This window comes from Brassica napus, chromosome C3 (genome assembly GCF_020379485.1).
Source record: "Brassica napus cultivar Da-Ae chromosome C3, Da-Ae, whole genome shotgun sequence".
NCBI classification, from domain to species: Eukaryota; Viridiplantae; Streptophyta; class Magnoliopsida; order Brassicales; family Brassicaceae; genus Brassica; species Brassica napus.
In genome coordinates this window covers 33,509,434-33,521,989 of record NC_063446.1, presented here as the reverse complement: position 1 = coordinate 33,521,989, position 12,556 = coordinate 33,509,434, and the positions used below count along the sequence as shown (strand labels likewise).

The window sequence follows — 12,556 nt, the reverse complement described above, 5'->3', positions numbered from 1 at the left end:
AGCCGCATGAAGATAATTACTATACGACAAATAGTACTGCGGCTCATGTCGCTTTTGCTTGTAATGTATGGTGCGATTTACTACTGACGTTTTATTCAATAGGCACATCAACAAAAATAATCAAAATATAAATTTATAATAATATTAGTGGCTCTGTTATTATATGGCCCAAACCAATCCCCACAAAATTGATGGTGTCGTTAGATCTTTATCAAGCACTAAGTTCCATAGATAACTCTTTTTTTTTTTTTTTTTAAGGTATCCGCGGGTTTCCGGCGACCGTGGTCAACCGACTATTCCCGCGAGGCCCACGGCACTCCACGTATTCTTGGGATTTAACCCTAGCCCGGGTGGCCAACGCGAGTCGAACCTGCGGGGAGCGTATTGGTTCTGGGCCTCAACTACCTCTAAGCCAACCGCGTTGGTTAAATATAGATAACTCTTCGTAAAAACGTCACACAAAATTTAGTGGTTAAGTTCTTAAGAACTTTTGACCAAGAAAAATAAAATAATGATAATAATGAGTTCGTCGGAACTTTTAAAAATATCCGGTAGTTTAGATTGTTCAAATAAAAAATAGCAACTAATTGAGTTATCCGAATAAAAACATCAGATACTTTCATATATTTGGATCAGAATATTCAGATAATTCAATTGTTTTCTAATTGATTTTTTAGATAATTTTAGATTTTTACAAATATAACTAGTCAATTTATAAATTATATTCTTAGATATTTGGTTATTGCTAAATTAAATATAACTAATATTTTAGGCACATTAATTTTATTTTAGGTATTCAGGTATTTTTATTTTAATTTTCATTTTGGTTTGGTTAGGATTCTTTAGATATATAAAAAAAACCGTTTAGGTATTTAAATCTTTTGGTTTGATTTCGGGTTCAGTTCATTCGGTTTTGTCTAATTATTTGGTTCAGAAAACAATTCTGCCCTATACTAAGTCTAAAACCTAACCTGGTTAAGACTAGGGGGTGATTGGTAGTTGATGTAGGTGCTGTCCACATCCCTATTTATTTCTAAAGCACCAAATTCAGAGCAATCAAGCTTTAATTTTTTTTTTGAAACCACAACTCTTGAAATAACCTACAGCTGTACAAGTGCTCTGCATAGCCAAATATCCAAAGCAATTTTTTAGTGTTTTCCATAAAATTCTACAGCAATAAAATCTAAAGCCACAACAAAAAATTTACAGATTTTTTTCTACAGCAAAAATTTTAAAGCTACAATCATTACCAATCAGATCCTAGGGCTGATCTTTTTATCTATTAAATTTGATTCGATTCGTTATTCGTTTCAATTCGACCTGAAAAATTCGGATATCCGTAAACTTACGAAGCAAACCAAATAATAAAAATTAATATCCGTTAAAATCGAAACAAATCGGAAATACTAAAATTTTGAGAGACATATACCTCCTCTGGCATCTTATTATATAAAATTTGGTTCTTCAAAGTTGCTAATTAACATGATCGCTACACATAAAAGTTATATATTTAAGATTGTGACTTGGTTAATCTATCTCATAATGAAAAATATATATACTAAGATATTAACAAAAATGAATTTTATTAAACATCTTATTATATATATTACAATAGTAATTTTTCTTTTTTAAAATCCTAATCAAAAGATAATTGCAAAATATTATTTGATAATAATTTTCTTTCTAATATTGTGACATGTGTTTAAATATATAATGATTAAAAATATATAAAAAGATAATAAAAACGAATTTTGAAAAAAACTACTTCTAAAAATTATTTAATAGTAAAAACGATTTTAAAAAATTTAGTAGTAACTTTTTTAAAAAATTTCATTTTTCAAAATCCTAAAAAATAGATTTGAAAACAATTTATTTAATATAATTTTTCTTTTCTAAACTTTTAATGAAAATATAATTATAAAAGATTTTACTAAGCTTGGTTTTTAAAAATTGCTAATTAACTTGATTGTGACACATGGTAGTTATATATCTAAAAATTTGATATGTGTTAAACTATATCATAACCAAAAATATATTTACTAAAATAATAAAAAAGATTTTTCTTAAAACTTAATTATAAATATTATTTAATAGTCTTATTATTATTATTATTATTATTATTATTATTATTGTTATTATTATTTTTTAAAAAAGATAAAAGATAAACATTAACTTTTAAGAAAAAAATGTTAAACAAAAATAAATTGTAAAATCCTACAAGTACAATATATTATTTAATGAAAAGATGAACAAAAACTAACTTTAAAATAAATAATATTACCTTTTTAAAAGCATAATTAAAAGAAAATTGCAAAAGTACTTTTATTATTTTATTATAAGTAAATAACTTTCCTTTTTAATAGATAATTATATGTTAAAAAATTATGAAAAAAATAGCTACAAATATTTCACATCTATATTATTTTTAAGCTTACGCATATTATTTTTACAAAACATAATAGTATTTACATGAAAAGTATTACCTAAGTATTTTTTTTTAATTTCTTGATACAACTCAACTTTTTATCATCCTTATTATATCTTATGATGCTATCATAACTTTTAATTTTGATGTTGTTGTCGTACATGAGTATGTGTGAATATGATAAATATGCGTTTGTATGTATAAGACAAAGGGTTTTTAGTAATTAAACCCATCAACTAAAGATGAATCGTAAAACAAATCCTCAACTAAAAATCTTGTGAAATAAACTCTTAACTTTAGTTCCGTTAACATGTTACCCTCCGTCTAAAAAATCGCGACGGAGGGTGACATACGTTAACGGTTTATAAGTTGAGGGTTTATAATGTTGAAAACTTAGTTGAGGGTTTTTTTTACTATTCCAAAATAGTTGAGGGGTTTTATCACTAAAAGTCATGTTTTAAAATCTTTATTATCATTTATACATTCTTTTAAATTGATTTATAAGCCTTTAAAACTCATTTACAATTTTTAATACATTATTTTATAACCCATATATAAAGCTTCATAAATATTTTAATACTTTTACATATGATTAATACGGTTTCGCAATGATTTTATAATGTTTTTTACAATTTATGCTATTTGTTAGGATAAAATAATCTAACATTATTGACTTCATGGATGAATTATTCTACTTAAGACTTAATATAATTTAGAAACTTTAAATTATTTGATATCTGACAAGACAATGACGATATAAACATTTAAATTTCCTTATATCATTATTGCCAAATATCAAATAATTTAATATTTTAAAGTTATATTAAATTGTAAGTAGTGTTGAAAATTATTAATTTAGGTTGTATAAATTAATTTTATAATAAATTAATGTATTAAAATTTATAAATTAGTTTAAACGCTTATAAATCAATCTAAAACAATGCATAAATGATAATAAATATTTTAAAACATTTAACGATTTTTTTACTATTCATGTTTAACTGAGGGGTTTAATTACTAAAAACCCTAAGAAAAAATATATAAATAATTTAACAGAATTTTTCTATTAAAATAAAATAGTTGTATAAAATCTGAAAGAAATAAAATAATTAATTTCCTTTTTAAAAGTTTAAATAAAATAAAACGTAAAAGTAATCTTATTTTTCTTATAATTAACTAACTTTATTTTTTAATAATTTTTAGTTAAAAAATATAAACCAAAATTAAGTTCAAATATTTCACCTCATATGATTGTGATAAGTGTGTCAATTAAAAAATTAGATTGTGAATGTGTCAATAAAAACTTTCATTATGTGAAAATATCTTCTTTTTTTTCCTAAAATCTTAAATAAAAGAGATTTGTAAAAGAAAATTCTTTTTTAATCTTAACCAATAAGACTTTTTCCTCTATTTTTTTTAAATCGTGACTAGAGAGAATTATAAACTTTTATTTAATAGTAATTTATTTAAAACAATTAGTGATAAACATGATAGTAACAATTATTCAATTAACAAAAAAAAAAAATATTAATGATCCTGAAAAAAACGAATTTTGAAAATTGTAACTCTTAAAATAGTTAATATTAACTGGAAATAGTTATTTGATATAAATTTTATTTTTTTAAATCCTGTACAAAATATAATAGTAAAAGATTATGTAATATTAATTTCCTTTTTAGAAATCCTACAAAATTGTAAAAAAATATTTGATAATTGTTTTCCTTTTTTATAAAAAAAAATCATAAACAAAAGAAATTTGTATAATTTTTTTAAGTTCTAACCAAAAGAGAATTGTAAAAATTTATTTGATATTATTTTTAATTAACAAAAGAAGTGTAAAATTAGTATTGATACGAGTTGTAAAAATAGCAATTTTAAAAATATTTATTAATAACTAAAAATAATTATCTGATAGCAATATTGTTTTTTGAAACATAAGATAATTTTAATAGGTTATATGACAATAATTTACCTTTTCTAAAATCTTAAACCAAATTGTAAAAGAGTATTTAATATTATTTTTAATATTTTTTAAATGTAAATAAAAAGGGGATTTATATAATAGAATGTTTTCATTTTTAAAAATCCTAGAAAAATAAAAATTTAAAGAATTATTTAATAAAACATTAAATTAGTAATTAAAAACATATATATTGATTCGATTGGTGTATTTAACTTTCATTTCTTTTTACTTTTCATTTCTTATTTTAGATTGTGTTCAGTTTAAATGTTTATGCATAGTATTTTCTCTAATCCTTAGCATAAAATTTATAACAACTCATCTATGCACCATGATTATAAAATACAAATATTAACTTGAACTTTTGTGTGAAAACAAGTTTTAATTATTAAATAAATCTCAAATAATATATGCAAAAAACAATCATAATAGTATAATAAAATGATTTATTATTTTATAGTTTTTATTAAATTAAAAATTAAACAAAAACTCGTTGCAACGCAACGGGCTTATATCTTATATATATATATATATATATATATATATATATATATATATACATGTATATCTCTGTTATATTTCAGTTTTAAATGTATAAGTTTATATAACTAATACTCTAACATATGATTAAATCATTTCTATTCGAATTATTATTTATAAAAGTATTAAATAAATAAAAAATATGACAATTATGTTTTTTTCTTAACTTTGTCTTATTATTATTGTTAACTAAGTTTAAAATTTACAATACATGTAGTTTCACTATATATTTTAATGTTTATTTTATACATTATGCAAAAAATACTTTTAAAAATAAATTGTATCGATTTTTATAGATTTTTTGTATTAGACAAAACATATGATATATCTGTAACTATTTGTACATATCCTTAAAGAACTATATATTTCTGAAGCAAAGTAAATCAAAAACTAGATATACACAACATATGAATCAAATCATACATATTGAAAATTCTGCGAATATTTGCTCACTGCCCACCCAGCCAAGAATCGATATTAAAAACATTATAAGAAACAAAGGTTTACATTTGGATTTATATAGCTATATTGGTTAAATCTGTAAATACTGAATTATATTATTTCCTTATGAGATATTATTAATTTTAATATGAATTATAGAAATAACCTCAAAGATGTGGTTTCTCGAGTGAATCGATTAATCATATTTTATTTTCTTGTCCGGCTGCGAGGCTACTATGGGCATAAATTGGGTTTCCTTTTCCTCCCAGGGGTTTTGAGAATCGATCTTTACTGGAGAATTTTGCCTATCTACTGGAAATCAAATCGAATAAGGAGCTCCCTGATGCTCTTACTCGTATCTTCCCGTGGGTCCTTTGGATGCTATGGAAAAATAAGAACGCTTTTGAGTTTGAAGGTAAAGAGTACGCAGTTGAGGCTACAGTGGAGAAAATTAAAGATGATGCAAGACAATGGTTTGAGGTTCATCTCCCCACGGTGAACAATGAGGAGACTTGTCGCAGAAGAAATAGTAAGGTGCAGTGGAAGCTCCTAGTGCTGGTATTTTAAAGTGCAACGTAGGTGTCGCCTGGACTAAAAGTACTAAATTAGCTGGGGCTGCTTGGTTTGTTCGAGATAGCAGAGGGGTGGTTCAGTTGCATAGCAGGAGAGCTTTTAGTGGAATTGACTCATTAGTAGAAGCTAAACATCTTGCTCTTGTGTGGGCGATTGAAAGCATGGCTTTTCATAAGATAAATAAGGTGTTTTTTTGAAGTAGAAGCTCCTGATTTGGTGGGTGCGATTACGAGACCTCGGGCTTGGCCTGCCTTTAGGGGCTATGGTGCGGAGATTCTTGAGGTGTTACAGAGGTTAGGTGAGTGGGAATTGCAGTCTATTTCAAGAGAGGAAAATAAATGTGCCTTCTTGATGGCGAGAAGTGTGACAAAGGAGCAACGCTTACAGTCTTATGTGGCACAAGGAGAGCCGGAATGGTTGAGACGGGTTCTTGATGAAGACAGGGCAAGGAGGTGAGGAACTGTGTGGTGTGTGGAATTATGTTTTCCTTACGTGGGTGTGTGAAGGAACAGGGTTATGGAGGGTTATGTGAGTTTACCAGCTATGGAATGATGATAAGGATATGGGTGGGGTTTGTTGGAGGTGTCGACATGGATGAGTTTTTGGCTCGGTTTATGTTTCTATTCCATTTTGATCTTTGATCATTGTCTTTGCTTCTATGCTACTTCTTATGTTCTCAGAGTTAAAAAAAGAAAGAAATAACTACAAAACAACTTTACAGACAATTTTATTAGCTTTACAAATATTTCGATCTGTGTATGATTTTTTTGCATTACTACTACGATGGACAGATGTCTAGGGTCATTGTTGTTTTTGTAAAAGGGCATCTAAGATCATTATTGTCTCACTATTAACTAATTGAAACTAGATTTTGATCCGCGCTTGAAAAACGCAGGTTTGTTTTCGAAGTAAATAAAAAAGTTGATTTTTTTTTAATTGTTCAGATAAAAATATCGGATAATTTTTAATATTTTAAATAAAAAATATTTAAGTAATTTGGTTTCGGGTGATTCGGTTTATACATAGTATTTTAAGTTATTTTGAAATTAATATTTGTAAGTATAATTTGTATTTAAAAAATTAAGTTTCTCATTCGGTTCTCTACTCAGTTTCAACTTTTCGGTTTCAGTGATATATTAATCGGTTATTTATGAAAAGTTCAGTTTAATTTTTGTTTTGGTTTTTTTTTTCAGTTTGATACAGTTCTGAGTAGAAAACCGAATGAGAAACTGAATTTTTACCAAACCAAACTTTGTAAATACATGAACGTTTCTACAACCAAAACACCAAAACAAGAAAAACAGAATTCCGAAGACTAATAGTGCATCTACAACTAAATGATGCGAAAAAACATTCTAGCTTTATAAATTATTTAACTTTTTTTTAGCGGGGTACATATGTGGTTTATAAATGAATTAAGATATGAGCAATGTTTTTATATCCGATCCAAACATCCGGTCGAACTGGTTAACTCAGTGACTGTATATAATCCGGAGTGGCTTATGTTCTTCATGTACCATTTTATTATAGGTTATACCAACTGATATGTTTTCATAAAATTCAGATTTATGAATACCTATTAATTATAATCTAATAAAACCCAAAACTCGTCATTTACCTATGAACCAACATCGGTTGATTAAGAAAAAAAACCTAGGAAAATCTTATAATATTTTGTACAAAATTAATTAACTACTCATAGACTACTAATAGGAAAACTGGTTTTCAAAGGTTTCTGGAGAAAAGAGTAGTAGTTTTAGTAACGCTTATTTTCTTTGATAGTTATTTGTTATACAGATTATGTATTGATCACAAATCCACAATCTCCATGAACTCTATGAAAAGTTTTCTTGATAAATTTTATTAACAATAAATACTACAATATTACCTATTTAGAAAATTAGTTAAGTTTTTTTTTGAACCTTTGATGAAAATTACTTAAGTTAATTATTTTAAATATTTAGTCCTTCTTAAATCATTTATAAATATTTTAGAATTATTTATAGAAGTTTATAAACATAACTTCACCCTAGTTACTAAAACTAAAACAATAATCACCAAACGCTAAACCCAAATATTAATGGTATCTAACTTAGTGTTTTCAAGCAATTTCTCAAATACAGATAATATTATTAACAATGTATTATACAAAACTATATTACAATACATAATTCAATACAAAACATAAAACGAAAAATACAAAACTTACATCAATTAAAAAATACAATATTTCAACATTTTTTACCTTGTAGTCTACATGCATGTAATATTCTATTAGAATGTATTATCTTACTAAGTAATAGTTTGTATAATATTTATTGTATGTTCTATCATTATAAAAAAATTTATGAGTTTTATTAACATTATCAATAAGAAGAACTATAGCGTAAAATGTAAAACTTTTAAAGTTTAATTTAAAATTGTCATTTTAGAGAAAAAAAAACATCTTTTTTTAAGAGAAGAAAAGTCTCAAATTTTGAATTTGAAATTTTGCCAACTTAGAAATTAAAGTTGATTTTGGAGATGTTTCTTAGCTTGTGTACTATATATAAGCGTCAAAGAGAGCTAGCTATCTTCTCATATCTTAAACACAATATCAACCATGATTATTTTCTTTAGTAGTCTTCATTTTTCTCTATTCTTTTTGGTCCTTGCAATCTCCGGTTACGTTTTTCTCCGGAAACCGAGTAAATGTGAAGTTAACAGCTCAACCATCCCTGAGCCTTTGGGAGCTTTGCCTTTATTAGGCCACCTCCATCTTCTACGCGGTAAAGAGCTCGTTTGCAAGAAACTAGCTGCCATGTCCGACAAGCTTGGTCCTATCTTCTCCCTCAAGTTAGGGTTTTACAGGCTCGTTGTAACCAGCGATCCTGAGATCCTCAAAGATTGTTTCACCACCAACGACTTGGTTCTAGCCACCAGACCCAATATAGCCTTTGGTCGGTATGTAGGTTATAACAACGCAGCCCTCGCGCTGGCTCCCTATGGAGACTATTGGCGTGAGTTACGTAAAATCACCACCGTCCATCTCTTCTCAAACCAGAGTGTGGAGATGCTTGGTCACATCCGTTATTCGGAAGTAAACGAGTTTCTTAAACACCTATACGAAGGGAGTGATGGTACTTCGACGGTGAAGATTGACATGTTATTCGAGTTTTTGACCTTCAATATAATCCTTAGGAAGATGGTCGGGAAGAGGATTGGATTCGGCAAAGTGAAGAGCGAGGAGTGGCGTTATAAGGAGGCGTTGAAGCGTAGCGAGTACTTGGCTGCTGTTTTCATGATAGGCGACGTGATTCCATGGTTGGGATGGTTGGATTTCGCGAAAATTGCTCAAATGAAAAGCACGTTTAAAGAGCTTGACTCGGTCATCACTAAGTGGCTCGCAGAACATCTTGAGAAAAGATCAAGAAAAGAGAAGAATCAAGAGAAGACTATCATGGATCTATTGCTTGACATCTTACCAGAAGATGTTGTGATCTGTGGACATGTACGCGATGTTATTGTCAAGGCAACTATTTTGGTATGTGCGGGTTTAATACTTTGGGTCCCTAATACTTTCTTTAATTTGGATATATCTTATGAAACGCAACATCGGTAATAAGTTATAACTTTTTGAAAATTAAAATGTTAGGACTATTAAAATTTTATTAACTTAAATGGAATTTTTAAATTATATTTTAAAATTTTGTATTCAAAAATATATATTTGATTTACGGTATCATATATTTAAACCTCATACATTTTAATTTCACCTATTTTGTTAGATTATTAGATATATTTTTATGTATTGGGAGTATATATCATATAATATATATGTATTTTGATAAATCATTTATAAAAAAAAATTATGGAGCTGAACTTCACTTTGATGAAAAAAATAAAAATAACAATGTTTTGTTAAAGCTCATTTGAAATTTATATAAACTATATACATAATAATTATTAATTTGTGATTTAATGGACCATGTATTTATCTAAGATATTCTGAATTTTGTTATCTTATTCTTTTATAAATTGTGTTATATTTTACACTTGAGAACAAAAAAAATTATTAATTTATTGCTATAAGTACGTACTGGTAGAACCAAGATGAATGTCTGGTTACTTGTTGTAGGTTGTTACACTAACGGGATCAGACAGCACATCCATCACCCTTACATGGGCGATATCACTGCTACTTAACAATCCGAGCACTTTAAAAGCAGCACAAGAAGAGATTGACAATAGTGTAGGGAAAGGGAGGTGGGTTGAAGAATCCGACATTCGAAACCTCAAGTACCTACAAGCTATTGTCAAGGAGACTCACCGGCTTTACCCACCAGCTCCTCTTACAGGTCACATATCAAAGGCTCTCGTAATTTCTTGTTTTGTCAAATATCCTTATCAATCTAGTAAATATTTTCTTGGTTGTGAATAATAAATAATTATCCTATTAATAAATAATAAACTAAATAATCATGATATTTGGAATATTTTACAAATATTCTCTCTGCTTCAAAAATGATGAATGATCAGGAATCCGAGAAGCAAGGGAAGATTGTTTACTTGGAGAATACCATGTTAAGAGAGGCTCACGCTTGCTCGTCAATATCTGGAAACTTCACAGGGATCCTAAGATCTGGCATGACCCCGAAACCTTCAAGCCTGAGAGGTTCATGGAGGAGAAGTCGCTATGTGAAAAGAGCGACTTTGAGTTCATCCCGTTCAGTTCAGGAAGAAGGTCGTGTCCAGGGATGAATCTTGGCCTAAGAGTTGTTCACTTAGTGTTGGCTAGGTTGATTCAGGGGTTTGAGTTGCATAAGGCGTCTGATGAACCTCTGGATATGGCTGAAGGGCCTGGTTTAGCCTTGCCAAAGATCAATCCAGTGGAAGTTATGGCTATGCCCCGGCTTGAACCTGAGTTGTACCATTCACTGTAAACCATGTTAATGTATTGATAATTATATGTATGTCATCTGAGACGAGAGAAGTATGGTTTTAACTCTCCCAACTCAAATTAATTTACTATTTTAAAATATATATGTCTTCACTAGTTCTCACTCATAGGTCTATTTAAACTTTGCAAAACAAAAATAAAAACTTAAACATTCTGTCCAAACATTTTTGAACAACTAGGAAATTATCAGATAACTTTTTAAAAGTAGTAAGTTATAAGAAGATAGATTAATTTACGAAAGCATTTTAGTTGGAGTGGCATTTTAATGTACGGGTTTACCACTCGAAACTAAACATAATAACAACATTTGTAATACGGTTTGGTTTTATGCAACTTTCAGTTTGAAGTTAGTAAGATAAATAGATATACTTTGATAAAAAAAACTTTTAGATATACAATTAGTTAGTCATTATAATACTTATGTAAAATCATTACATCCATTTTCATTTTCTACATTTAACTAAACTACTAAAATTTCAGTATCTTTGTTGATTTATTCGAGACATAATGGTTCTAAGAACTAAAATAGATTTCAGTTTAAGTTTTCCGAACTAAGATAAAAGACACATTTGGTCGGTGTCGGCTTAAGCATTTTCGTATATGTTTATTTTTTTTAACTATGCATCTTAATCTATAATCTATAAAAATAGGAGTACAAAAAAGAAATAGCCCTGACTGTTCCTAAAGAATTACAACTGAATGCCACTGATCTTTTTGTCGTTTAATTATAAACTATCCAAAATCGATATGCTTTGATTCCATGTTCAATCGTTACATAAAAGTAAAACCAAATACATATAACTTAATATATCCATATTTAGAAAACGAAAATTAGACCTTTCCTTACCCAACATCTCTCCTTTATATCGCCGGAGTTTAGTGCTGATTTGGCTCCCGACTAGCTCGTGCTCTTGGCTCCGGGAAACGGTTGCTCTCTCATAACTGTTTTGCTGGCTTCTGGTTCTATCGCCTCATCCCACCTTGTGTTTTCCGTCGGATCTTTACGGTTTCGTTTTTATTTTGTTTTTACAGTTTCTATGTATTCCCCGTAACTTTTTCTTTGAGGGATCGTGGAATCGTTTTCTGGGTTCTTCCGGTTTGTTTATAGTTTTTAATTGGGATTTCAATCATCATTCCTCTGTTCCCTTATGCTTCAATCGGGTCAAGCTTTTATAACATCCTTCCCTCTTATTTATGGTTGAATCATCTTCAAGTTTATTCAGATTTTCAAAGATGATTTATTTTACTTGCGTAGGATTTGAAACTTTTCGTCTGGTTTGATTTTGTTTGATTCTAGGTGTGAGGTTTTAAAGCGATTTGGTGATCCTTCGTGCTGCGGATCTTGAGCTTTTGTTGTCAGCAGTTTTGTTGATCTGGCTTCCTGTTCTGGTGTGTCCCGGTGGACGGCCGTTTTGAATTCGACGGACTTTCCTTTGGCTGAAGTTGGCGACATTTCTGTATCTTCACACGTATTGACTCCGGTGGAGCTCTCGACTATAGGCCGCCAACTTCCTTGGGCTATCTTTTGTATGCTGGGCTTTATGCCTCTTTGTTTTTATATTTCTGCCTTTGGGCCTTTTTATGTATTTGGACCTTTGTTTAATAATCAAAGATGACAAAAAAACCTCTCCTTACCAATTGTTACGTAAAAGCAACATGTTTACATATATAATAAACC

General features: G+C 28.7%; 1 protein-coding gene and 1 long non-coding RNA gene across 2 annotated transcripts; both read left to right on the top strand.

Annotated features, from left to right (window-relative positions):
• The first annotated feature begins 8,299 nt into the window (after positions 1–8,299).
• Positions 8,300–10,957, top strand: LOC106447410 (dimethylnonatriene synthase-like). The gene is made up of 3 exons (XM_013889326.3): positions 8,300–9,462; positions 10,057–10,276; positions 10,458–10,957. The coding sequence occupies exons 1-3, from the start codon at positions 8,542–8,544 to the stop codon at positions 10,859–10,861; spliced, it is 1,545 nt and encodes a 514-aa protein (XP_013744780.1). The 5' UTR covers positions 8,300–8,541; the 3' UTR covers positions 10,862–10,957.
• Positions 10,958–11,352: 395 nt separating this feature from the next.
• Positions 11,353–12,516, top strand: LOC106447411. The gene is made up of 2 exons (XR_001288985.3): positions 11,353–11,884; positions 12,176–12,516. It is a non-coding gene; the product is annotated as an uncharacterized LOC106447411 (long non-coding RNA).
• Positions 12,517–12,556: the final 40 nt, after the last annotated feature.

Excerpts from the sequence above, each read along its gene's own strand:
- LOC106447410 (XM_013889326.3), top strand. The coding sequence starts at position 8,542 with ATGATTATTTTCTTTAGTAGTCTTCATTTTTCTCTATTCTTTTTGGTC. Across the intron at positions 9,463-10,056 it reads TTGTCAAGGCAACTATTTTG|GTTGTTACACTAACGGGATC; the intron begins GTATGTGCGGGT and ends TACTTGTTGTAG. Across the intron at positions 10,277-10,457 it reads CCCACCAGCTCCTCTTACAG|GAATCCGAGAAGCAAGGGAA; the intron begins GTCACATATCAA and ends ATGAATGATCAG.